The sequence below is a fragment of the Panthera pardus genome, unplaced genomic scaffold (assembly GCF_024362965.1).
Source record: "Panthera pardus isolate Hobbes unplaced genomic scaffold, ASM2436296v1 HiC_scaffold_6, whole genome shotgun sequence".
Taxonomy (NCBI): Eukaryota; Metazoa; Chordata; class Mammalia; order Carnivora; family Felidae; genus Panthera; species Panthera pardus.
In genome coordinates, this window is record NW_026526991.1 from 123925495 (window position 1) to 123953390 (window position 27896).

General features: G+C 37.9%; 1 protein-coding gene across 1 annotated transcript; it reads right to left on the reverse strand.

Annotated features, from left to right (window-relative positions):
- On the reverse strand, positions 1-27896 carry ARL5B (ADP ribosylation factor like GTPase 5B). Its single transcript, XM_019460626.2, has 6 exons — positions 27544-27896; positions 13007-13067; positions 11278-11425; positions 8317-8400; positions 5799-5950; positions 1-4431 (listed from the first exon to the last, which is right to left on the reverse strand). Exons 1-6 carry the CDS (start codon positions 27590-27592, stop codon positions 4383-4385), a joined length of 543 nt encoding a protein of 180 aa, XP_019316171.1. The 5' UTR covers positions 27593-27896; the 3' UTR covers positions 1-4382.

Genomic DNA, 27896 nt, shown 5'->3' on the forward strand with positions numbered 1-27896 from the left:
CTCGATTTAATTTTGGCCACCTGGAACTCCTAAAAAAAATATTTTGGAAAGCTGACTTGGATTTACAGTCTTCACAGTAATACTAAATAAATAAGGATGAGACAGACATTACTGAAGGAACTAACCTTGAATATAAACTACTCTCAGATTTATACAGATGTCTGTAAAATATTGACCGCCTGACTGCACTATCCTTTCAATACCGGAAAGTCCAACAGAATTGGAGTTTGGGGTGGCATCGAAAGCCAATAAACTCTGAACAAACTAACCACTTCTAATTAGTAAAAGCCGGGAAAGCCAGGTATTCTCCAGAAGAGAGTATTTTAAACACACACTGGTGTTTTATCAGCAGCTTAAAATCATTTCCTTGGCAATATGGCCTATTTTCTCTTCTGCACTGTCATTAGCTTAGTGAAGCTGAGCGGCAGTGACTAGTTGCTACTTTGTTTTATTTGATTGTATTCATAAACTAAATGATAATGAGGTGGGAATCCAACCATAGATAGAAGTGAATTTAATTTCATATTTCAGGTCCTTTCCTAGTTTTTTTTTTTTTTGGTTTTTCAACTTTAATATAGTGTTTAAGGATTCAGGACTTTATATGGTGGAGTTTTTTTAGTGGGCTTAAGTTCCTCATTGTGGGGGGGAAAAAATAGAAAGACCATGAACAGTAACTGTCTAAAGTCACGAGACACACAAGGGCCAAATTCAAATTCAAAACCACTTCTTTAGACAGCCAACACAATATTCTACTAGATCCAACTCATCAGACTGAATCTCAAAGTGACTTTATGCCAGCAAAATATAAAAGATCCTTTAGAATTGCACTGGATATGAAATATTTTGGATCCAAAGCCATAGATGAAAAGTTAGACTCATGAAGTTGCTCTTCAAAGATAAATGTCAAAGGAACTTACCCATCTACAGGCATAACCAGTACATTTTTCTACTGATATAGTTTTATGTTACGTAGTTAAGAATTAAGAGTGCTAGTCACAAACAATTCCATTTAGAATTTGTTCTAGGATACTACACCAAAAAGATTTTTAAAAATATAAAGATTTATTGTTTTCTTTAAATTTCTTTGCTTTTGTTGACTTTCCATAACTCTTCAGAGAATACTGTTTACAGCACTGCCTGTATCACTCACTGTTTCCATAGGAAAATAATTTCTCTTATGCTCCAGAAAATAAAAGTTACTTTGTGCTTAATCAGAATGACTATGGCTAGAGGGGTAGTGCCCATTTAAAAATTATTTTTAACAACAGAGCTTGGATTTATTATCTTTCCTCTAATGAATATAGAATAAAATTTTACCTTTAAGCATACTAACACAGAATGTAAAAGCAGAAATTATGTATTTAATCATTAGTTTTCCAACAGATAATATGTCATTTCAGATCTGAAAGAACTAAATTACACTAACAATACATATTATGTAGTATATTCCCATATAAAAGGGCCGGTTAATTCTAAGAGTTCCCAAATGGGCTGCGATGAAAGCCATGTGTTTAAATAAGAATGTGACATGTTCAAAATGAAGAGAAATCCATACTTGGGTAGCAGTTACATTTTAGTTCTAATAAAATACTGAAAAGATCTGTTAAACTTCTGTTTCTTTATCCTCAAAATAAAAACAGAATATAGAATATTCTCCTGAAAGTAATGTGGGTGGGTCCTTTGCTTTCCACTACTTACTAGAAACTTTGCTAGGCAACTGAAGGGGTGGCAGGGAGAGTGAATCTCGAGTTTATGTCATTGTCAAATTAATTAGCTGCTAATCTGCATTCTAAAGAACAGGTAGAGTACAAAACTGAGAACTCATCTCAAAGTGTGAATAAAGGCACGAATCACAAATTTACATTTTTCATCAGACAGTATCTTACAGTTGATTTACAAAGAATGTCAGAATCAATGCTTTAGCATTAGATAAGTTCTTGGGTCAAAACATTCTCTTGGAGTAAAGGATAATCAGTTTTCATATTACTGTAACAGGAAATATCTAACGAGAACCTATAAAACACTTTTAAAAAGTCTTACATGAATTTCCTATTTGAACTTTTCCCAGTCATTGCCACAGAAACTAGTGGGATGTTGATTTCATTTTCAACACAGCTAACATAACCATTTCTGATTCAAAACTAACAAAATGCTTTTTTAAAAAATTTAGAAAAGAAAATAAACTGTGTTTTAAAAAATTAAATAGCAAACTTGAATCTATACTAGATGTTTGACAAAATACAATCAACTATTAAAAACACTTTCAATATAATGCTGATGTGGTAATACAAAACAAAACAAAACAAAAAAAACACCAAAACCGTGTAATTTGATAGAAGAAAATTGAGCCAGCCAATCCTATTAGATATAAGAAGATAAATTTCATAAGAAGAATAGATACAGGACTATTAAATGTGTTTTCTCAGGATGGAGTTAAGAGAATTATCCTCAGAATTTATGGCTAAACTCTAGAACCAAGATAGGTATTCTGGCAAAGTGTGCTTCAGGTAAATTGTATCTTTGTACTTCCTCCTGCCCCCAAACATATACTGCAAAGCATCCGTATTGATTTATGTTTGCTTTCCTCTCATGTTCTAGGATTATGGATTTTATTAAAATCAACATTTATCCTCTACCCAGTATAGAGTCACTAAGAAAAAGGTTCAAAACAAGGTTAATAAACCACTAGTTCCCAAAGTCCAGAAAGCCTTCCTCTGGCCATTTTTCAGTTCTAGGGTGTGCTACCACTAAATAGAAAATGTTACCACATTCATTCAACTAAATTAGACTAAATATAACAGATCAAGTATACCTGAAAACAGAGCAAAATTAAAACCAATTTACAATAAAAACTATTAAAATTAAAATACCATTTTTGAATAGGTATTTAGATATTCGTATCAACACTGAATCCTATTTTTGACCCACATGAAAAAAAATACTGCAAAAAGGAAGTATTATTCTCTAGGGATGCAATTTATCCCTTTCATTATCGCAAAATCCCACACGTGAAATAGGGGATCAAAATTAGAATACTTGTCCTCCCTCTTAAGTATGCCCTAGATTACTGTTCATATTAGACCACTGCCTTGGAAAGCTTTTTAATGATATGCAATGAACTTCTGATAGATTAGGACTCTTTCCCTTCCTACTTTTTAACTTATGTTAGTGTTGACATTGGGTCTCATGGCATGCTCTGAAAGCTAGGATTAGATTCAGCAGTTTCCTGTAATTCACCAAAGTTTTAGAACACGAGGGGTAACTAACAAGAGAGGTGGCAAGTATTTCAAGCCTATCACACTATAACCTCAGATGGACTTACGGAAAGCCGTATGGCTTTCTAAGTAATACAATGCTGGTGGTAGAAACACTGTTCAAAATCCACACGCAATTTCAAATTTTAAGAAAGGAAATGTTTATACTTCTGCTTTGGCTACTGCCCCAAGCAGATGCACTCTCCCTTGCAGACGGAGTAGTTGAAGTTTCTGCTGATAATACACTTGTTTATCACTGATAGTAAGAGATATATTCCAAGTGTCTTGTTTTGATATCAGTGCTGGTATGCTTTAGTAACTTGTGATAATTAATGTACGTGTTGAATAATGCGTGACATTTTTGAAGTATCAGATTCCTCTAAAATATTAACCATCAAAGTTGGGCTTTCAAGTATTTTTCCTTGATTAGATTTTAGCCAAAAACTAATCTCGTGTTGGAGGCAGAAAAGTAAATTTAATTCTTTTAGATAAATAGCCTGCTTAATTTCCATGCTAATCGTAACTTAAAATTATTCCATGACTTGTAATAATTGGGTGAAATTAACTTCTGTGAAGGCAGTTCTCATGATGGTTAATTTTCCTTACAGATATATCTTTGAGGCTGATTCCTTTCTCTATAATAAGTTCTGTCCAAAAGAGAAGTGGTTTAAAGAGGGAGCAAATATTTAGTGCTGGTTAGTTTTGCAAGCAGTGCCTGATGATTTCCACTACTACTTTGTGAAACCAGGAATTGTCTGGTAGGGAAAGGAGGTGGTCAAGAAATGAAAGAAATTGGTCATTAAAGTTATCACAATACTTCAGAAAACATTAAACATATGACAAACATTTCTTACAAGGCAGTTATTGAATAATCAGAATCAGCAGTCAGAAGAATTATGTTGCCGAAAACACCGTTATACGTTATGTTCATCCAACTGAAGATTAGTGCATTAAAAAAAAGTTAAGAAAAAATCTTTTATGTTCCAGTTCAGCTGCACTTGATTCAAGTGTTGCTCATAGAGGTTTGTGTTGTTATAAATTAAACATGCTGCTGCCTTAGCAGCCAAAGGTACTAGGAAAATGTTCATGTCACAGAATAAATAGAGCAGTCTCTTTTCAGGCAAAAAGTTATCTCACACCAATCCGGGAGGTCATCCACTCTAGACCTTGGCATAACCTGAAACAAAGGAGAGAAGTATTTTCAAAATGAAAATATTTCAACTTTCTAATTGGAAGCACACTTATTATTTTTAAGTCTTCCCCAACTGTTGGTACTACGATAATTATTTATACACGTAAATGACAAGATGGAGGTAACACCGTACGAAGCGGAATCTTTAAGTGGAAGATTCACTTAGAAAAAATGATGTTAATCAGTTGAGTAACTGGGAAATTGCTTCAGTCTCATCTTGAAGATAACAGCTCTGGCAGTTTTGCCATCAAGATTGCAAATACTCCTCATCCCCCTGTAAGATTAAAACTGAAACCACTATAGAAAGGCAACAGGAACTTTGCCCTGCCCTCCTAAATTCTAAAGAATGGAATGCTTACAGCTCAGTCTTAAAAGTATAGGTCAAAACCGTCTATTATATTACACAGCTATTATATTACAAGCGATTTCTAATATGAGCATAACTAAGAAGGTCAGGTTGGTTGGAGGATAAATAAATTCCTGGAAATGAATGGGATAATTCATGGGTGGCACACTGGGTTCTCTTTGGCCTACTCTATCCAAACTCAAGTTTTGAGGAGAGAAGAATACACCATCATAAGCATTTGTCTTAAATGTTTGGTCTCTTTTTTTTTTATTTTTATTTTTTTAACATTTATTTATTTTTGAGACAGAGAGAGACAGAGAATGAACAGGGGAGGGTCAGAGAGAGAGGGAGACACAGAATCTGAAACAGGCTCCAGGCTCTGAGCTGTCAGCACAGAGTCCCACCCGGGGGCTCGAACTCACGGACCGTGAGATCATGACCTGAGCCGAAGTCGGACGCTTAACCAACCAAGCCACCCAGGCGCCCCTTAAATGTTTGGTCTCTTGAAGTATGTCCCACCAAAGGACTCCGAATAATAAAGGAGATGTACTCTTGTGGAAAGCTGAAAGTTCAGGTTTAATTATGCCTTTACTGAAATGTGAAATTTCTTTGAAGCTTCCTCTTTAATTCAGGCAACACTACAGTCCCCCACCTCCGCCGCCCAGTTAGTAAATGATACAAGAAATGAATATCCACTGAAATTCTGGATTGTGAAAACTTAATTCAAAAGTTTGTTATTGACATTTTATGCTAAAATATTCTGTTTATATTAAAAGTTACAAAACATGCGTCAGTAACTTTGCTAAAGTGTAATTTAACAACAGTAACCGACTAAAATTATTTTTACCTTATAAAATTGAAGTACAAAAACTATCTTTAAGAACAACAACAACAAACCCAAAAAACAAAAACAAAAACCCAAAATAGCATCAAAGAAGAAACAACTGCCTTAAAAAACAGAAATTTGACAGAAGTCATACCTCCCCCCATGTTGTTTAGCACTTACCCTTCTCCTGTTAAAGCACAGCAGGACTGAATGTGCCATGGATGATCCTTAATTGAACTAAGGGTGAGGTATTTAGAGATTTCAGCTGCTGTCATACACCCTTTCATATCCTGTTTATTTGCAAAGATCAGGACTGCGGCTTTCCGTAAATCCTGCAATCAATATGAAATATTTCTAAAACATGAAATAGCACAATTCAAATTAAACTAATGAAGCAGGAAGGTCAAATATGTCCAACTGGACAGTTATAATGAAATCCCTCTACTTTAAAATGATTGATTAGGCAGTAATATTTAACTTAAAAAATTTTATTGAGGGGCACCTGGCTGGCTGAGTGAGTAAAGCATGCGACTCTTGATCTCAGGGCCATGAGTTCAAGCCCCACACCAGAAGTAGAACTTACTTAAAAAATAAAACCTCAATTAAATAAACAAACGAATAAATGGAAATTGTATCGAGATGAAAATAAATTTTCTCAATAGTGATTTAATGATTCGCTCTAACAAAGATAGGCTAAATAACATAAGCTAGATCATCAAAAATTATTTTTATATTGTTGGGCCAAAGGGGTCAGACTCAAAGTAAAATAAACATGCATCTTAAACATTGATTTAAAACTATACGAGCAGGGGTGCGTGGGTGGCCCAGTCAGGTAAGCAGTTGACTTCGGCTCAGGTCATGACCTCACGATTTGTGAGTTCAAGCCCCGCGTCGGGCTCTGTGCTGATGACAGCTTAGAGCCTGGAGCCTGCTTCAGATTCTGTGTCTCCCTCTCTCTCTATCCCTCCCCGACTAGTGCTCTGTCTGTATCTCTCAAAAATAAATAAATGTAAAAAACAACAACAAAAAAAACTATATAAGCAATATTCTAATAGGCAAATACGGTAATATGTTGCCAAACAGTACAGAATCTCTCCAAATTTATTTTTAAAGTTTATTTATTTGTTTTGAGAGAGAGAGAGAGAGAGAGAGAGAAAACAAGCAGGCGAGCACACATGCACGCACACACAGGAGGGGCAGAGAGAAAGAATCCCAAGTAGGCCCCGTGTTACCAGCACAGAGCCCCATATGGGGCTCAAACTCACAAACCATGAGATGATGACCTGAGACGAAACCAAGAGTTGGACACTTAACTGACTGAGCCCCCCAGGCGCCCCAAGAATTTCTCCAAATTTAAAGAAGAGCGCAGAAGGTGAAAGGCTGGGCAATGCTCATGACTACTGGTATAAGGTAACCACATTCATTTATGCTCACTGCAGAACTGTTCATATTATCAAAATATTAGAAATAATCTAATGTTCATTAATAGAAGGACAGATCAACTGTGATAGATTCATACAAAATAATACTACATAGCTGTTGAAAGGAATGAAACCAATGCCGTATGTGCTGATGTGGATAATCACAATGCTGTGCACAAAACCCCCCAAACGGAGTTACATATATATATACACATATACTTATATATATATATATATAAGTATATGTGTATATATATATATATATAAGTATATATGTATATATATATAAGTATATGTATATATATATAAGTATATGTATATATATATACACACACATATATACGTGTGTGTGTATATATATATACATATACATATATATACATACATATGTATATATACATACATATACATACGTATACATATATATATACGTATGTATACGTATGTATATATATGTATACGTATGTATATATAAGATTTTATGAACAATGATGAGGCGCTTGGGTGGCTCAGTTGCCTGAGTGTCAGGTCATGATCTGGCAGTTCGTGGGTCCAAGCCCCGTGTCTGTCTCTGTGCTGAGCTTTCTTGAGATCCTCTGTCTCCCTCTCTCTCTGCCTCTCCTGTGCCCATGTGCATTCTTTCTCTCTCAAAAATAAACATTTTTAAAAAAGATTTTATGAACAATGAAATACAGTATTTTATACAACTGACAAATAAAAATGTAGGGAAAATATAAAAATATACATGGGATTGATTCTCACTCCTTTTAGGATAATATAATTCTTTTAGGACTCTTTGAGAGAAAGGAAGGAAATGAGATTGGGGGGGGGTCTCATAAGATATTTAGTATCTTATATTGGATGGTAGGTGGATGGATGTGTTTTATTACCTAAGTGTTTTGGTCTATCTTAAATTGTTAGAATCAAGTGGTCTCAGATTATTCACTAAAGAATTTTCAGTGATTATAAACTCTTGGAAAAAAACACTCAAGTTTTCCCTCTTTCTTGCTTCAATTTATTGGACTCTTTAAGACATGAATGAATAGTTTTAACCTTGAAAAATCTTATCAATAACAATAATAGGCTACAAATTAATGTGCTGAGTTGTTTTCAAGTCTGAAAACATAATGAAACTTTTTGACTTCAAGACGTCCATCAAAATACAACATTTTGCTAATGATGAAATAACCCACGGCAAAGCATATCATCTTTGTAAAAAAGCAAAACCAGCACACAGATACCTTACTCCACTGTTTACGTTTGCTTTCAAAATTTACCTCGTGAGCCAACATTCTGTATAACTCTTCTTTTGTAATCGCTAGTCGTTCCCTGTCAATGCTATCAACCACGAGAATGATGAACTAGAAGACAATTAAAAAGAAAGAAAATTGAATGGAATGTTGAAGTTTTCTGCAAAACTACTCTCAAGTGACGGAATATTTTCATGACGTCATCATTACTTTAAAATGGTCTTTTTCATGAAGAGTTTGTATTGTACTGTAAAATCCACATGTTCAGAAAAGAACTCATCATTTCAACAAAGAAAAACTATGCCCGAGTTTATTTTAAAAAGGTGATATTTGAATACACAATACGCTGTAACACTAGGATTTATTTTAAATGCAAGTAATAAAAAATAATTTTTAAAAAGAAAGTCACAGTAACTTAAATAACTTCCACTAAAACTCTATACCGCTGACTTAAGCAATCAGTAGTTATTTATGTTTGAGACAGTTTTCTGCCTACTAGGGACACACAAGTTAGTCTGAAAGAAAAAGAGAAAAACACACACACACACAGACTAATGAACAAGACATTTTTACATAGCAATGCCAACAGTAAGAGCCCCAGAAAAAATGTGCTACACGGAAACATACCCACTTAGGGGTTAACACGCTAGAGTGGGTGTAGGTGAAATTAAAGAGCAGCAAGCAAAGACAGCTGGAGAAAACTGTTGGTAAAGGTGTATATGAAAAACGTGGGGTCTTACACATTAGAAATAAAAGCATCTTTGGTAAGAAAAATAAGATACAGTGTGAAAGGGCCCCTAATCGAATCTTAGAAGAAGAAAGTTAAAAAGTGAGATTAAGCGATGCTAAAGGTTTTAATAGACTGGCTCAGAATAAATGGAGAGGGGGAGGGTGAAACCAGATTGTTCAGATGACCTTAACATTAGGCAAAGAGGCAAGTGGAGAAATCTGCCTAGAAACCGTGAAGGGCAAGGAAGAAAATGGAAGGAATAAAGGTAAGAAACATGGCAAGTTCGCATGGACAGAACATAGGGAACTTAATGAGAGGAAGGTGGCAGGAATTCATCGGCAGCTGAACTCCTTGTCTTATAATGGAGACACTGGGCTTTTGGAGGACTCCTTACGGAGAAGAAGTTAAGAGGACGACAATGGTGAAGAAGGCCATGGGGGAAACGTCACATGGGCAGGCCCGTGACATAGAACCTAAGATTGCAAATGCTAGGTGCCGTGCTGGTGTGCTGTGATAAAGGCCATAGGTTCTTGTAGTAATTGTGAATTCTTATAGAAATGGTTTATTAAAATTCTGCTCCTGAAACCAATATTACACTCTGTTAACTAACCAGACCTTACATACAAATTTGGAAGAAAAAAATTAAATAAGAAAAATAGCTTATTATAAAAAACATTTCATGCAAACGGTGTCATTAATAACATATGTCTTTCTGGATCCATGCGGAGTCTTCTAGAGTTTCTGCAACTTCAAAAACTACCCTCTTGTAAGGTTATCGATATACATGGATCAGCTAGAATCAACTCTAACCTCTTCATCAAAAGTAACGGCTCCTCTCCCACACAACTGCAGTTAACTGTGAGCTTTGACAGGGCACCAAGAGCTATGCTGCTTAAATACAGGTGACCCTTGAACAACATGGGTTTGAGCTGAGCGGATCCCCTTAAATGTGATTCTTTAACTGTACAGGACTGTACATGTATTTTCTGCTTATGATTTTTTAATAACATTCTTTTCTCTAGCTTCCTTTATTGTAAGAATACAGCACATAATACATACAACATACAAAGGGTGTGTTAATCCACTCTTTTTGTTATCCGTAAGGCTTCTGCTCAACAGTAGGTTATTAGTAAAGTTTCTGGGGAGTCCAGGTATATGTGGATTTTTGGGCACACCATGGGTCAGTGTCCCTAACACTGGCATTATTCAAGGGGCAACTGTAGCCATATGGTAAAAGGTTGTTTCTCTCTTTCTAACATCTTTAGTTGCAGAATATTTTACTATAGAAGTATACATTAAGCTAACCTTGAACCGTATTTGCTTACCGACCTATCCCCCCGCTTCAAATAAGAAAAGTTAAGTGCTACTACAACCGTTAAAGACCTAGGATGTGCCATTTTGGTTGGACCAATCACAAATTGCACTGGAATATATATGCATAGGTACATATGCTATCGCAGTATAAATCTAGAGGAATATATGTTTATTTAAAAAGGAAACTTATTCACCAAAAATTCCTTGCCTCTCCCCACCTCCTCTGCACACACCCTTCAAAAAAGCCACTCAATTTTTAATAGGCTTCATTTTAGGAAAAAATAATTGGTCAGACGTCCCTGTCTGTAAAGAGAAATTACGGATTCAATTGTACATCAGTATACTCAAAGATAAATCTGTCTCGATAGCACTGCATGGTTTTAAAAAAACCTGCTTAACAAGAAATAAACACAGAAATAGAAGCTAGTCCAGACTGTTTCCTGGGTTGGCTCGGAAGCAGTAAAGTAGCGAAATAAGTGACAGAGAAGTTGGGGGCGGGTGCTGCAAAACCATTTGTTTTTTTAACTAAAATATAATCTCACCAAAATTTTGAATGCTCAATTCGCGTTATTTGAAAATCTTGTATTCAATTATGCTTAAAATATTTTATTCCTCCCTAACCAGAGCCTCTCTCAGCTGTGAGATCTTGGGACAGGTTATCTAACTGATCCCGGTCTCCACCTTCTCCAACAGCAGAGACCTGACAGGAGCACTGGGAGGACGAACTATCCGGATACAGTCCGCCCTGCAGCGGGCGTGCAACCAACAGTGGGCATTAGTCTTTCTACTTGCCTTCCCTCTGGTATTTGAAAACCTCAAATTCCTTACCGAAAAGGATCTTATTGGAAAGCAACTGCCAACCTGCCTCGTGGGGACTGCCTATCTATTTTCTGGGTTGACTCTGTGGTCCTTGTTATTAACATTCAGAAATTGGCTCAGTATACCTCTGTGTTTGAGTAATACGTGTTCCAGGACGACCTCAGTGATTCTTGACCACCAATATCCCACATAAGAAAATGCGTGTTCTTCACAACTATTTCTTCAACATTGCTTCCTATGGTTGGAGATGTGTGAACCACTTCATTCATTAAGCTGTTGAAAGACACCATAACAAATCTTTTGTAAATCTTGAGAACCGGAGGGAAGTTTTATCCCACCAACGACAGCACCAAAACTAGAACCAGGGAGGACATTTAATGCAAACACCTAGACAAAGAACAAGCCTTGAAGGAAGACTTTTTTTTTTTTTTTTTTCCTCTTAATGGAATAAACTAAAGGCTTGATCTGGAGAGATGGAAACACTGTGGTGTGAGTTTGTATTCCTGCGGCCAAAATTCCAAACCACCATGCCCTTGTTATCGGAGCAGAACCAGGGCCCTTTCCCGAAAGAGCAAGTTTCTAGGTGACTGTGACATCAACGCTCGCAAAGTAGCAACCACTGAATAGCAGGCTGTGTATAATTCTGAAGCCTGTCCACGTGAGAAAATTGAGACTTGGGTCAGCCATAAAAATTAGTTCAGGCCTATTAACCTAAACCACAGCCTTAAAAAGATAAGGCTACAGGCAAATGAAAATTTTAATTAAAATTAACTGTAAATATATTTAGAATACTAAGGCTCATACCACGTTTATCATAATTATGCATTAAGACACATTAATTCATTCATTCAACAAATATGTATTTGCCTATAATACGCTGCTACTGTGTTGAAAGAAGTCTCCAACTGTCTCTTGGGTCTTACATGTTTTTGAAGCTATGTGGAAAATTATTTCAATAACTGACAGGTTTCTGAAATGTTTACATTTGATGTTTAAAGGCAGAGTCGCATTAAAATACATAATTGATAACGGATGAATGTTTTAAAGTAAAACAAGTAGTCATTCTACTGTCAAACAACAAGCCACAAGTTAGCAGCTTTTTAGCAAAGGAGCCGAAAAACACATTAGGCACTGCTTAAGTGAAGTGTTTCCAGACAGCTGTCAGGTGACAGACTTAGGATGAGGTGGAAAGAGACAAGAGTCACACAATCGAGCACCGTATCTTACAACTACTTGTTAAAAGGCTTGGGACATAGATCCATTTCCACTGTTTAACATGGATCATTTCATTAATCCTGAAAGGATGATGGGAGCTACTCTGATCTGACAAGTGGACTGACAGGCTGTTAAAACTTCCTTCAAGTATTAATGTATCTCTCTGGAAGCCTCCAGCCTTTCCTGGCTGCGAGTGACAAAAGCAGGACTTTCAGGGGTGATCTTCATTTCTTTTGATTTGACAAGTCTGCCTAAGTTGAAACAATTCAGAGCTATTAGTCAAGAGAGTAGCAATGAGCTTCCTAGAGATACTGGTCTCCTTGTATGAACCGCAGTGTGGGAAGAATGAAGTGAAGTGCACTTTATCACCTCACTGCAGCACTATGATGGATGCTTTATTTATTTTAGTTTAATATTAAGTCTTTCTTTCAAGGCCAGAAAAAGACGAGGGTTTGTGAAGGCTGTACCAAACATACAGCCCTTTTATTCACTTTTGAAACAAATTTTGTGCTCGGTAAAATACAAAAACCATTACGCTTAGTTTTTTGCGGGATATTACAATGGTATCTTATTAATTACACAAAATTGGTTCTGGTAACTTAAATAATGAAGACTGTTTAAATAAATAACTATACTTACAATTGGTAAAGAATGGTGGTTTTCCCTGCATTATCCAGTCCCACTATAATTACTTTGTGTTCTACAAAAAGAAAACAAACCAGAAACATTTAACACTACTACAATTACATGCTTGCAACAATGATTATTAGTTAGCTTTCTAATGAGGATCATTCGTCGGATTCTTATTACTGGATTGTTAAAACACAGAGTAAACAGAGCTTCACGATGTCAAGGTTACCTACGTTAAGGGAGGCCATCTAGTATGATGTTCTCCACCTGGCTGTCTTATAAACTTAGAATGTGAGATCCGGGTTTAGAGGGAAGTTCAAGAGAAGCGGTGTGGGGGGAATAACACAAATTCTGATCCTGACAAGGCACTACGACGTACAACCTAAGTTTTAAAAAATTGTTTTCCACACCTGCTTGTCACCTCTGCTAATCAAATCAGCTTTTTAGCAAGTTGTTTTTACACCTGGAAGTTGTACATGCGGTTTCTTACTTTCACGAAGAAATCCAATTTAAAACACAAAAATGAAAAGGTTTCCCTGTCACCAACAGGACACACGTATTCTCTCCATCAGTTTCTCATTCTTTCCGTCATCTTATTTCTTTTCCGAAGTTTATTTATTTTGAGAGAAAGAGACAGAGCGTGCACGTGCACACGCAAGAGGAGAGGGGCAGAGAGGGAATCCCAAGCAGGCTCCACACTGTTAGTGTGGCACTGGGCGTGGGACTTGAACCCATAGACCGTGAGATCACGACCCGAGCGGAAATCAAGGGCTGGACACTCAGCCCCTTAAACGACTGAGCCACCCAGGTGCCCCTCCTTCCATTAATTTAAAGATAAATAAGCAATTGCTTAGTTCTCAAGGCTTTTTCAATCTGGATTTTACAACTCTTCTGAGTAGATACTGTTTCTGCTCCTCACGCAACAAAAACCTCTTGAGTCTTCTCCCTCTGGCACCTTTGTTTCACTGATAGATTTTAAGGCCCATCTAATCATTCTGTTAAGTGGTACATACTCTGAAACCTCTTTTGAACGCAGAGAAGACACTTCCGAGTCATCTTTTCTAGATTTTACAGAACATATTAAAGATACCTCTCTTCCCCAGGGCAGAAGGCTTAAAAAGCTACCAGGGAACCTTCGTAAGAACCACAACACAATCGATTTATTTGTAGCCAACGATTTGACATATTTCCTATCAGAACCCTGCTCCCCTTGTTAACCTGTGATAATATAAAAACTCGGATTATACATCAGACATCAGCTCGTATTCCTACTCGAGAGTGTTTATACTGCATCAGTCAAAAAGAGAGGCCATTGTTCACAGACAAGTTCTTAGGTGACAAACTATGAATCTTTATGCGTCTTTAACGACCTGAACACTGTCTGTACTGCCTGTAATACCACAGGACTAAGGACATGGTTCTCTCGAAGGGCTTTTTTCACTATGGCAGAAACTGCTTTGTAAGACGCAAAAAAGAACAGAACTTGTTCGCTTATTATAACTCACTATAATTCTCCTTATTTGACTCTCTTTGGTTCATATCCCCTAATTTCTAAAGGAGCCAATCTTTATTCTTCTCCCTTTACAGTCCAAGAATGAGAACCCTCTTTCAGTGGAGGAACAAGCATTCTAAATTTTGGGGACAGCTGGAAACCACCTGCCCAGCATCTGGAGACCAAAGGGTCCCTGCGGGAGTGAGAAGGAAGCCAGTAGTCTGGAAGTAAGCTAAACTTGGGCGTGGACACTTCTGCTGGGAAAGGAAAACAGAAGGTAGTACCACGTGGTTCACTGTTGAGGCCACTAAACTGAACCAACACCCGGGGCCATTTTCAAACAGCCCTGCCCTCGCTTCACATTTTGTATGATGATGATCAGAGTATTGAAGGCGTGCGACAGGAAAAGTCATAAATAATGCATCATTTTTTAAAGTTTATTTAAATAAGAGAAAGAGGGAGAGAGAGAATCCCAAGTTCTTATTTATTTAAATAAGAGCAGAGGGGCAGAGAGAGAGGGAGAGAGAGAATCCCAAGCACGAATTGTGAGATCATGACCTGAGGTGAAATCAAGAGTCCGATGCTTAATGACTGAGCCACCAGGCGCCCTGCCCTCATAATGCATCATTCTGAAAGACTGGCCCCAATTTGAACTAAGTCAGAGGTGACGAACTCTGAAGGTGAAGAGAACATGAGTTTTATGACAGTTTCAACTGAGTGATTAACTTCAGGTCTTTTTCAGATTCCTTTTCCCCTCAGTAATAGGGAATTCTAGCAATTAAGACAAAACAATTTCACCTCGGTCTTATAATAAAGGTATTACATCAATCCTTCACTTAAACTGAGGCCTACCTTCTGGTGCAACCTGAGTCTACATTCTAACAAAACATCATCAATGGGAAAGAGCTAAATATTTTTTTAAAGTATGAAATAACAAACATAAACAATAAAAGCATGAAATAAGTGTAGTATATTTTATTTTTGTTAATTTTTTTAATGTTTATTTTTGAGAGAGAAAGAGAGAGAGAGAGAGAGAGACAGCACGAGTGGGAGAAGGGCAGAGAGAGAGATAGACAGAATCTGAAGCAGGCTCCAGGCTCCCAGCTGTCAGCTCAGAGCCTGACGAAGGGCTCAAACCCACAAACCTGAGCCAAAGTTGGACACTTAACTGGCTGAGCCACCCAGACACCCCAAGAATGTATTGTATTGAACTTTTTTAATGTTTATTTTTGAGAAACTGAGTGAAAGCAGGGGAGGGGCAGAGAGAGAGGGAGACAGAGGCTCGTTGGGGGCAGTGCGCTGACTGCAGAGAGCCTGATGCGGGGCTCAAACTCACGAACCGCCAAGATATGATGTGAGCCTAAGTCAGACACTTAACCCACTGAGCCACCCAGGAGCCCCAACAGAGTGCATTTTAAATCTTTTCTTTGAAAAAGCACCTCTTGAACATCATCTGTACAGTAAGAGGGAAATCAAGTTCAACGGGCATTTACTAAAAAGCCAAGTACAAAATAAAAGCTGTTTGTACTCTGCGGCATAACTGTAATTCTTCCTCCCATCTTCAAAGGCCTCCATTGTACTTTGCTGCTACTTGAGTATGCCAATGACCAAGGGCCTGAGCTCATAAATGCTAGTGAGTCAAGCTTTTACCTATTCAAGAAGAACACGGACGGCACCTACCTTTACTGTCAGCAGGAAAGGAAATTCATATGCTGCTCTAAATGTCCATAAGTGGTGTCTAGATTAATAAAGTATAAATCATCTGATACCACTTGACGTTAAAAAAACATGGCTTAAGGTACTTGTTCTGTGCTGCTTTTCAGCTGCGTGTAATCAACAGCCAACATACAGACCTTGTTTTATGTACAGGAACAAAAATATCAGCTAAATTATGTAACTATTAGTGATTTCCTGCAGTCATGGTAAAATGATTTCCTTCACCTATCACAGTTAACTAAAGCAGATACTAAAAATGATGCTTGTAAGTTTGTACTATATCACCCAATAATTTTTGTTGTTTACCTAATAGATTAAAAAAAAAAAAAAAACTTTCAAAATGTATCATTCTAGTTCAGTTCAGTCTCGGTGAAGTGGGGAAAGAATCTATCCTAACAGTCAGATTTTAAGTTGCTGCCAATCAGATGAACGTCAGACACTTAACATCACTTTTACTTGCGGAGCCAGGAGTGGGGATTTCTGATTCACCAGAATTGAAATGTCTCAAGTTGTGAGGAGAAAACCATACAACTGTATGCTTTTATAATTTCAACTGATCCTCAACGTGGATATGTAAACTATATATTCTTTTAAGCCCAACTACTCTCCATGAAAATGAAGTATTTAGTTTAGACAGACAGAGACGTAATCGATTCTCATTTAACCTCAAACAGGGAAAACTATGAACATAGATAATACTACATTCTTTATTTAGAATGATTTTTGCAAATGTAATCAGAAGTTTACCCTCTTTATTGCTTTTCAGTAGTGTTATTAAAATCAGTATATTATCACAGAGAAGGAGCTGCCCCTGTTTGGGGCCAGAAATGTGTGTGTTGGGGACAGAGTGGGTGCAACTTACACACTTTCTTGGACAGCCAAATAAGTCTGGGTTAAAACATCACCCTAAGTATCAGAGCTACAATGAATCCAAATGTTGAAATGTGCCTGCACACCATGAGACAGTTACCCTGACACCACATTTTACTAGAAATCTCTTCCAGGACACCAGGCTGCACCTCTTCCCAGAATAGAGGGCTGAGAGGAGAGCATTTCCAGTTCTACTTAGGAATCCATGCCTGTCCAGAGTCAACACAAAGCATGTTTATTTACCCTAAATGAAGGTCCAATTGTACAGCTTTTGTTTAATTTTCATCAAGTGTTTGCACAAAAGTTTCTCTGCACTCTTGGCTATGGTATTTGGATCTCCTTAAAAGCTGGCGCATACTATTTTGTAAGCAGGGCATAAAGACATAAAGCCTACACAGAATGAGGTTTCAAAACAAAATTATTAAGAGTGCTTGCTTATAGACAAACACAGGTAAAAGATGGCTAAAAAGAAAAATCATGGAAAAAGAAACTTCAAAAAAATAAGTGGAGGAAATATCAAAGAAATTCGTGTGATAAAATGATCGACTTGTGTTTTTAAAATACAAGAAAGCCCAAAAGATATCATGAAATAGGGATCACTACCTTCTAGATACATACCTGCACCAACACTGTCACTTAACAAGAGCCTTAAACGAACGCAGAGTATGTAAACAACTTCGCAACTAAACAAGGAAAAATACTCCATGCCAAATTTGGTGATTCAGCAAATTTCGGGTATCGCATATACAGAAAATGAGTTTGAATGGTTGCAAGGGGTAGGTATTAAAAAGTCAGAAGATAGGATGTCACCAACTGAGGTCTGAAGGCCTGCACAGCAATGATGAGCACCCAAGGAAGTCTGCTCTTGGGGAAAAAAAAAAAAAAAAAAAAGGAAACGTCATATAAACTAACTCTGTCTTATATTATACTGGTTATAGAATCATAAAACATTATAGCTTGGAACAGACTGCAGAATTTGAGATTTATTCCTTCTCTCCCACCTCTTCACCTACAAATGTGCCACCTATAAAGGCATTTCTGAGGAACCAAGGTCTCCAAAAACATGTTAACTATTGACCTGGGCCATCTTGCTGATGTTCTAGATAAGAAATTAAGGTCCTATCGGGGCGCCTAGGTGGCTCAGTCACTTGAGCGACAGACTTTGCCTCAGGTCATGATCTCACAGTCTGTGAGTTGGAGCCGTGAGTTGGAGGCTTGAGTTGGAGCCCTGCGTTGGACTCTGTGCTGACCACTCAGAGCCTGGGGCCTGCTTCGGATTCTGTGTCTCCCTCTCTCTCTCTGCCCCTTCCCCACTCATGCTCTGTCTCAGAAATAAGTAAACATTAAAGAAAAAAAAGAAATTAAGGTCCTATGAGTTTAAGTAATGTGTTCTAGTAAACACTGGTAAGAGTCAGCATTTGCTGCCCCACTCTTTTTGCTATAAAGCATTAATTCCCCTTCCAAATTCTTCAGTCTCTCCCACTCCCCCACAGTATCCGTCTTCCTGGATGCCTAAATTTCGTCAAGAGCAGCTACATAAATCTGATGAGGCAACAATTCAACATTTATTGAGTTCATTTTATGCATGACTGTAACATTTAAGACTAACAAGGCAAGCTCTCTACCCTCAAAAATCTTAAAGGCAGATATGTAAATAAGCACTTACAATACACCATCATCAGTACAAAGCAACAGATACCGAAGAATCCTTCGGTAATATTCCCAAGGATAAGTGAGATCTAGAATCCAACTCTCAGCCGAGGAAATAAATGTCAACAGTAAAAAGGAATATTACAGAGTGTGAAGAATCCTACGGTAATATTCCCAAGGATAAGTGAGATCTAGAATCCAACTCTCAGCCGAGGAAATAAATGTCAACAGTAAAAAGGAATATTACAGAGTGTCGGTATGACTGTTTTCTGGGCATTGTGGAAGTTAATCCTCACCATCATTCCATAAGAAAGTGGTGGTATTCCTTTTACTGAAGAGAAAAGTGAGCCTTAGGCTAAATAACATGCTGGGAAGTTTGGCTAATGGTCTCCCAGTGTGATGCCTCCCCATCTTTATGACAAAATTGAGTCTTACAGAATAATAAATAAGAACAGCTTACTGGATAGAAGAAAAACACTCTTCTGGTAGATAAGGGGATTAAATACAGATAAAAAGGAAAGACATCAAAGAGTCTAATAGGTAGAACACTCTACCATCACAGACCACAGTGAAGGGCCTAAGCCCAAAGATTCCAACTTGCTACACAAAGGCAATAGAAGAAAGGCTTCGACAAGGAAATACTGAAGTTGATTTTAACTTCTACAGTTTTCTAGAGAATTCAAATGTTGCCCAGGGGAAGGTTAAACTCTGGAAGGCAAATTTTTTTTAATGGTTTTATTTTATTTTTAAGAGACAGTGAGTGAGTGGGGGAGGGGCAGAGAGAGAGGAGGACAGAGGATCCCAACCAGGCTTCACGCTGGCAGCAGAGAGCCCGACGCAGGGCTCGAATTCACAAACCCAGTGGTGAGATCAGGACCTGAGCTAAAGTCAGATGTTTAACCGACTGAGGCACCCAGGCGCCCGGGAAGGCAAATGTTAAGGGGCAGAGACAGTGCACGGTTTTCGAACTTGTAGGACAATGACCACAGTTAAATACATTTTGCCTGATGACCCAGGATGCACACAACTGAAATAAAAGTTTCACAAAACGGTACCTTTACTGAGATACACTGTGATAGTTTCTATTGTAGAATATCATTCCTTTATTTACTTATTTTTTCGTTTTTTAAGTAGGCTCCATGCCCAATGTGGGGCTTGATGCTCTAACCGACTCAGCCCGCTAGATGCCCCTGTTCATTTCTTTTTTAAATGCTGATCCTCACTGAATGGACTCTATAACTTAGTAATGGGTTATGTTGGGCAATTTGGGGAAACAACCGTATTTGAGAAATACAAGTGAACTGGGTAAGTATAAAAATATTCAAACATTTACAAATTCAAGAAGCTCAGCAAAACGCAAACAGGGTAAATACAAAGAAAAGCAAAGCTACGTATGTCATGGTCAATCTGCTAAAAACCAAAGATAAAGGAAGAATTCTGAAGGTGGCAAGAGAAGATGACAGACTAGATAGGGAAGTTAATATATGAATGTTGGCTGTCACAGGAAAAAAAATGGAGGCCTGAAGACAATGGAATGACAACTTTGAAGCACTAAAGGGAGAAAAAAAAATATTGACCTAAGATGCTATATTCAGTAACAATATACTTCAAGAATGAAGGCAAAATAGAGACACTTTCAGATGAAAGAAAACTAAGAATTCATCACCAGCATAGCTACACAACAAAAAATGCTGAAATTCTTGAATTTGGAGGGAAATTATACTAGACAGAAATTCAAAACATCAAAAATAGCAATGTAAGTAAATGTAAGAGGAAATTTTACCCTTTCTTAAAATATTGAGGAATATGTGACTGTTTATAGCTAAAATTAAAACACTGTACTGTATAATTTATAACTAATGTAGATACCATACATATAGCATATAACCCGTATGGTTATATAGGACTAGGGGAAGAGAGAGTATAACCATACCATTTCTTACACTTTACAAGTGTTATTTACTAAGTAGATTGAGAAAAGGTAACAATGCATGTTGTAATCAATCCCTAGAAGAACCATAAAAAGAATGCAAAAAGGATCACTGAAAAAGCCAGTAAATAAAATGGAATTCTAAAAATAAAAACCAAACCATTAATGCAAAGTGGGAAAGGAGGAATAGAGAAACAACAAAACATAACAAATGTAGATGGGACAAAGAAGAAATAATAAAATAGTGCACCTTAATATCTGACTGTACCATAAATCATACCATATTGATAAATTTGCCCAAACATTCCAATTAAAAGAGACAGAGTTTCACACTACATTAAAAAAAATCACAAGATCACACCCTATGCTGTCTGGCAGAAATACACATTAAGATACAGAATATCGGAACAATGCTAACAACCACCATAACCGAATAAACATTTATAGAGTATTGCACACAATTGCAGATTACATATTTCCTTCAGGCACAAGTGGTGCATGCACCAAAGAGATCATTTGGATAGACTATAAAAAAGCCTCAATAAGACTGACAAAAGATGGAAATCTTACAGAGGATATTTCTGACAACAATGGAATTAAGTTAGGAACCAATAATGAGCTATTTAGAAAAATAAATATTTGAAAACTAAACACTTATAAATAATCCATAAGTCAAAGAAGAAATCACAAACAAAATAATTAAAACCTTTGAAACTGAATGACATACAGCATATTAAAATTTGTGGAATGAAGCTAACACACTTCTTAGGAAGTTCTTATGGCTTTAAAACGTTATATATATGGGGAGCCTGGGTGGCTCAGTGGGCTAAACATCTGACTCTTGATCTTGGCTCAGGTCATGATCTCATAGTTCATGACTCTGCCACCCTAGTTGGGCTCTGCACTGACCCACGGAGCCTGCTGGAGAATCTCTCTGCCCCTCTCTCTGCCCCCTTCCCAATTGCGCTTTCCCTCTCTCTCTCAAAGTACGTAAATAAACTTTAAAAAATTGTTACATGTGAATGGAAAAAGGGACAAGAACAATAACACACACCGTCTTCATAAGAGTGGGGGAATTAAAGTAAACCCAAAGTAAGTAGATGAAAGGAAGTACGAAGCAGGAATTAGTAACATAAAAACCAGAAAACAACAGTGAAAATTAAAATCTTTGAAAAGATTAACAAACATGTCGGAGGACTGACACTATCAGACTTCAAAATTTACAGAGAAGTAGGACAATAATCAAGGTTGTGTAGTATGGCTTTGGGATGGGCATACAGATCAATGGAAGAGGGATGTCCAGAGAGAAGACTCCCAGTCTTTTGACAAAGGCTCTAAAGCAATCCATTGGGAAAGGAAAGTCTTCAAGTAAATTATGCTAGAACAAGCAGATATCCATGTAAAAAAAAAAAAAAAAAAAAAAAAATAATGAATTCTAACCCCCTATACTTGCGTCATAACTGCAAAATAACTTGAGATGGCTCACAGCCCTAAGCATAAAAGCCAAAGCTTGTAGGTGAAAGGAACAGTACACAGAAAGCAGCAATTAAAAAAAAAAAAAATGTTGAAAAAAAAAATCAGGTTTCACCAAAATTAAAAATTTCCACTTAGCAAAAACTCCCCATTAAGAAGATGAATAAGTAAGCCAAAGACTGGGATAAAATATTCACAAAACATATCTAACAAAGGTCTCAATTCCAGATGATATAAATAATTATATATAATTTTTTTAAAGAAAAAAAATTTAATGGGAAAGGATTTGAACGTTCTGCAAAAGAAATCCAAATGTTCAGTCAGCACATGAAAAAAGCACATTAATACCCAAAAGTCATCAGCGAAATGCAAATTAAAACCAAAATGAGATATCACTATTCATCTAACAAAATAACTAAAATTAAAAAGACTGGTGACATCAAATGTTGGTGAGGATGTTAAAAGAAGTCTCAAACACTGCTGATGAGAGTATAAAAATGGTTTAACACTCTGGAAAACAATCTAATAGTTTCTTATAAAACTAATCACATATCTACTCTATGACTTAAAAATTGCACTTCTAGGGGTGCCTGGATGGCTCAGTCAGTTAAGCATCCAACTCTGGATTTCGGCTCAGGTCATGATCTCAGGGTTCATGGGTTTGAGCCCCACATAGGGCTTGGTGCTGATAACTGCTGAGCTTGCTTGGGATTCTCTCTCTCTGCCCCTCCTCTGCTCATGCTTTCTCTCTCTCTCTCAAAATAAATAAACTTTAGGGGCGTCTGGGTGGGTCAGTCTGACTTCAGCTCAGGTCATGATCTCGCGGTTTGTGAGTTCAAGGCCGGAGCTGACACCTTGGAGCCTGAAGCCCGTTTCGGATTCTGTGTCTCCCTCCCTCTCTGCCCCTCCTCCACTCATGCTCTGTCTCTCTGTCTCTCTCAAAACTAAAAGCACATTAAAATTTTTTTGAATAAATTTATACATATACTTAAATAAAATTGCACTTCTATACATTTACCTAAAAGAAATGAAAACATGTCTACAAAAAGTCATTAGACTATTCACGTATTACAACTAGTCATGATGCAAATGAATAAACAAACTGTGGTCTATGCACGTGATGAAATGATAACAGATCTAAGGGAAAAGCCTCCAGTGGGAAAGGCTAATGCAAACAGAAGCAGAAACAGAAAATTAGGGAGAAGAAAACTTCAGAGAAACTTGGAAGACACAGTATTATGAAACAATGCCATAAAAGCGATTAGAGTTAACATTCAGCAAATAAAAGGTTTTCATAAATTAAAAATATGATAGCAGAACCAAAATACTCAATATGAAGACTGGAAGACAAAGGAAATATCCTAGAAAACAGAACTGGGAGAAAAAAAAAAGAAAAGACAGTAAAATGGAAAAGAATACTTGATAATCAAGTAGCACGATACGATCGGTAATATTTCCAAAAGAGTAGAGGAAGAAATCCTAAGAGAAATTAAAAAAAAAAAAAAATTCTTAGACCTGAAAACGTCCAACTTTATGTTGGAAAGGTCCAGAGGGCCTAGCACAGTGAACCAAAAAAGACATATAACAAGGCATGTGCATTTCAAATTGAAAAATACCAGGGACGGGCCTCCTGGGGGGCCTCAGTCGGTTAAGCGCACATTGGACTCTTGATTTCGGCTCAGGTCATAATCTAACAGTTCATGGATTTGAGCCCTGCATCCACCGCCATGCTCACAGCATGGAGCCTGCTTGGGATTCTCTCTCCCCCTCTCTCGCTCTCAAAGTAAGTAAATAAACTTAAAAAAATAGAATAAAAAATAAAAATGCCAGGGAAGATCAGAAAAGTCCAAGAGTCCACTAGAAAGAGAAAGAGAAAACAGATCAGAGGAGGAACGATACTGGTCTCCTCGACAACACTAGAAGCTAGAGGACAATGACAATATCTTCAAATACCTTCTGAAAGAAAGGTTTTCCGACTCAGAATTTTATATTCAGCCCAATTATAAATCAAAAATGAGGACAAATACATTTTCAGGACAGACTTACTACATTTTCATGCATTCGGAATCGCAAAAAAAAAAGTGACTGCTTTGGACACCTTCGCAGGACATTTCTGTAGGATGTGCTTCATAAATAAGAGGAAAGCAAGAAAGACATAAGTCCTAATAAAACAGAAAAGCAAAGGCAATTCCTGGAATGACTGTAAAGACGAATCCAGCACAGCTGTGTAGCAGGCAGAGGGAAGCAAGAGCAGTTTGGAGCAGGAGGGAATACTGAGGGAGCTTCGAGGAAGGCTAAATCATGTGACTGAGTGTATTATGGGGAAACTTGTATGGGGAGTTTTGGGATGGAATGAAAGGACTTAGTCAAACATACAAAGTAAACTAAAGCAATGGGATGTTGTAATTATTTACTCTAGGGGGAAAAAGTTATAGGAAAAAGGGAAACCTACACCGTGGCTCAGGAGCGACTAAATTTTGCAATCACTAAAAATGAAAAGACAGTGCGTATCAAACCAAAACACTGTATTGGGATGATAAGGGAAAAGGGCCTTAAGAGCTCTTCTACCATAATAAGACAAATGCTTAGTACACCCGAAACTAATACAATCTATGTCCATTACATCTCAAAGGACAAATGATAATGCTTCAAGTTTCCACATAGGCATACTATTCAAAAATATGGAAGTGTTTACCGAAAGAGATATATACACAAGTCTGTAAGATAATCCGATTTGAAATTACTGCCTTCATTGATAACTGCATCCCAGTAATGTATTCTAGCACAAATTGCTGAACCTGTGTACTTTGTCATAGTTTCATTTAGTCAAACACGCTTTAGCGTACTTATTCCCAGAAAGATATCAAATTTAAGAGAAGATGCTTTGTGTTGTAAAATGCTACAGGAAAAAAAGATGGGAGGCAAATACTGGAAGGAAAAAAAAAAAAAAAAAAAAGACAAGGGAAAGGAGTCCTTAAAGTAAGATATGTAGTTCTCAACCCTGGCTGCAAATATGAATCACCTAGGCATTGATGCCCAGGATACTCTGCCGCATTCTCATCCAACTGGTCTAAGGTACAGCCTTGGGCTTATTTATTCTAACACTCAACCAAGATTGAGTCATTTGAGTATCTCTGGATTAGTTGTATGACAGTGGTGAAAATGGAAAATGCTGAGACTGTCAGTGTCGTTGATACAGAAAGTAAAAAATACAGGACTAAAGCAGCAGTCTGTTCACATTATTCCCCTGCTTAAAAAATAACATAAAATGAGCAAACACTTCAACGGCTCCCATGGCTTGCTCTGTACATACAGTTTAATGTCTTAGTTGGTCCACACACAAGGCCCTCTGTGATCTGCCTCCAGGGGCTACCTCTCCAGCCTCATCTCTAACTCCCCACAGGCAAACTAAGATACTGCCAAACTAAACTATTTTCAGCTTCCTTCAATGTACCAAAGTATTTGATTCCTCTCCCATTTGCATATTATTAGTCCTTCAGCCTAGAATAATATGCCCCTTCTACTCAGTCTACTTAGCATGCCCTCTAAACTCCTACTTACATTAAAGTACAAGTATACCTTTTCCCGTAGTCTTCCAGGATCCACTTGAGAAAAAATTAATCACTTACTTCTTGGCAATCATCACCACACTTTTATACATTGTTAAACCATTTACCGCACTGCATTTTCCCCCATAGGTCTCACTGACTGATCTTTGAGTACTTTGGGAACAAGTTAACTGTGTTACCGTTTCTGTTTTTCGCCTTCCTATCTGCTATGCCTAATTGAAGACTGGCTTATGGCCCGTGACTAAATGTCAGTTGCATGAATGAGTGAGTATAAAATGACAGGAGGACCACTAGCTCTAAATTTTCAACAGGGAAGTTAAAGGAAAAGAAAAATTCTAAGTAGTAATGGGGATTGCGGAGGCCTGACAAATTCTGGGACTTGAAGCAGCCTATGAATGCTTTTCCTCATCTCCTAAATCTTTCCCCTACACCCTCCATTCCCCACTAGTCTGATTGAGGAAGGTCCGATAAGTAAATGATTAATTAAATAATAATACTAAAACAGTGGAGAAGAGGAATAGGATGGGTTACACAAGGAGAAACAAAGACTTTGGTACTGTTTTGTTTCTTAAACTATGCGAAAAGATAGGCAGGCTATAACTGGGTTGACCTTTATAGTCTTTAGCATGTTTTAAAATGCTGCTTTACATATAGCAGTGAACTCAAGTAACAAGGACTGGAAAATATAAACTACTGAAAAAAAAATCACATGTTAAATGTACAGATGATATCGTTAAAGAATTAAATTCCGAGCACTCTGAAATTACCTGAAATGTGATATCTGTGGTAACTGCAAACATAAACGTAATTGCATGTATGTGTGTGTGTGTGTATACATTCACTTATAATCTTGGAAAAGACTAGTGTTCTCAGCTATGGAACAAGTGAACTAAAGCCATTTCATTCTCTTCACTTCTCAAATCCAGGAAAAAAAAAACCCACGTGAGCAGTAACAGTTGGTATCATTATAAAACACTGGTTTTTATTATGTCTGGGTATTAAACAGAAAACGAAACTGAATTTAAAAAGTAGTTCCAATTGCTAAGAAAAGCATTCTGTTCAAAGAATGGCTAAGACTTTACCTATTATCAGCACCCCCCCACTTTTTTTTTTTTTTTTTTTTTTTGGTCTGGGTGTTTTCTCTCTTCAGAAGACATCACATCTCATTCTTTCTGACTCAGAACAGGTTTTACAACTTCTTGGCCCTTTGGACTTCCAACTTCCACATGTCTCATAACCTGTCCCAGACTAATTACGGACACACAACCTCCTATACAGAACCAAAAGCATTTAGTTCTCTAATACCTAAGAAAGGCATAAAGGGTTTGGGATGCAGATTTCCGGAAACCCGTGTATCTCACGAGACAACTCATTCCCAAGTCTGATGGAGCAGGCGAAATCAGAACGTGAAGGCACACCGGCTTAAAGAACTGGGCGGTAAACAAAGTAGCACCAGTAATAATAATTAAAAAAAAAAAAAGTTGATAGGTTTCTGGGCGCACACTCATGGGGCAAGACACGGGATGCTTAACTAGAGATAGAACAGGCCTGCAAAATGCCTCCAGGTATCACTAGGTGCTTTTCGCTTTGCTTTGCTGAAATCCAAAAATTCTTAGTTTGGACTCTGGGATCCCAAAAGACTCCTCTTTTCACTCCTCACTTCTCCCACAAACCCTGTCCCTCCTGCACCTTCTCCCAGCCTAAAATACCGACTTTCTACCCGCCCCCTCGGGAAAAGCACTTCTCTGCGCCTCTGTCCACCGACAGCCCAGCCTCCGGCTGTCCCCTAAGGCGGCCAGACTCTCCTCCTAGCAGTCAAGCCGTTGCGCAGCTCCATCCTTCTCACCTTGGTTACAGAAGAGGCTCCACAGTTTAGCGAAGATCAGCCCCATCATGAGCACCTGGGCGGGCCGCGGGGTCCCTCAGCAGCAGGTGCCGCTGCGCCGGGCCCCCCACCACGGCGCTGGCTGTAGGGAACCGAGGAGAAGCCTACTGAGACCGCGCGGCGACGGCACTGGCTGGCCAAGAAGCCTCGATCGGCCGCTCAGCTACCGGTCAGAAGGCACCGCGCCGAGTCCCTACCGGATAGTCCTTTGTTTCGAGCCAACTGAGCCCAACGCCGACCCGTAGTACCCTCGGTCTGAACCCACCTACCCACCAGAGCCTCTACCAGCCCCAAGCCCCGCCTCCGCTCCGCCT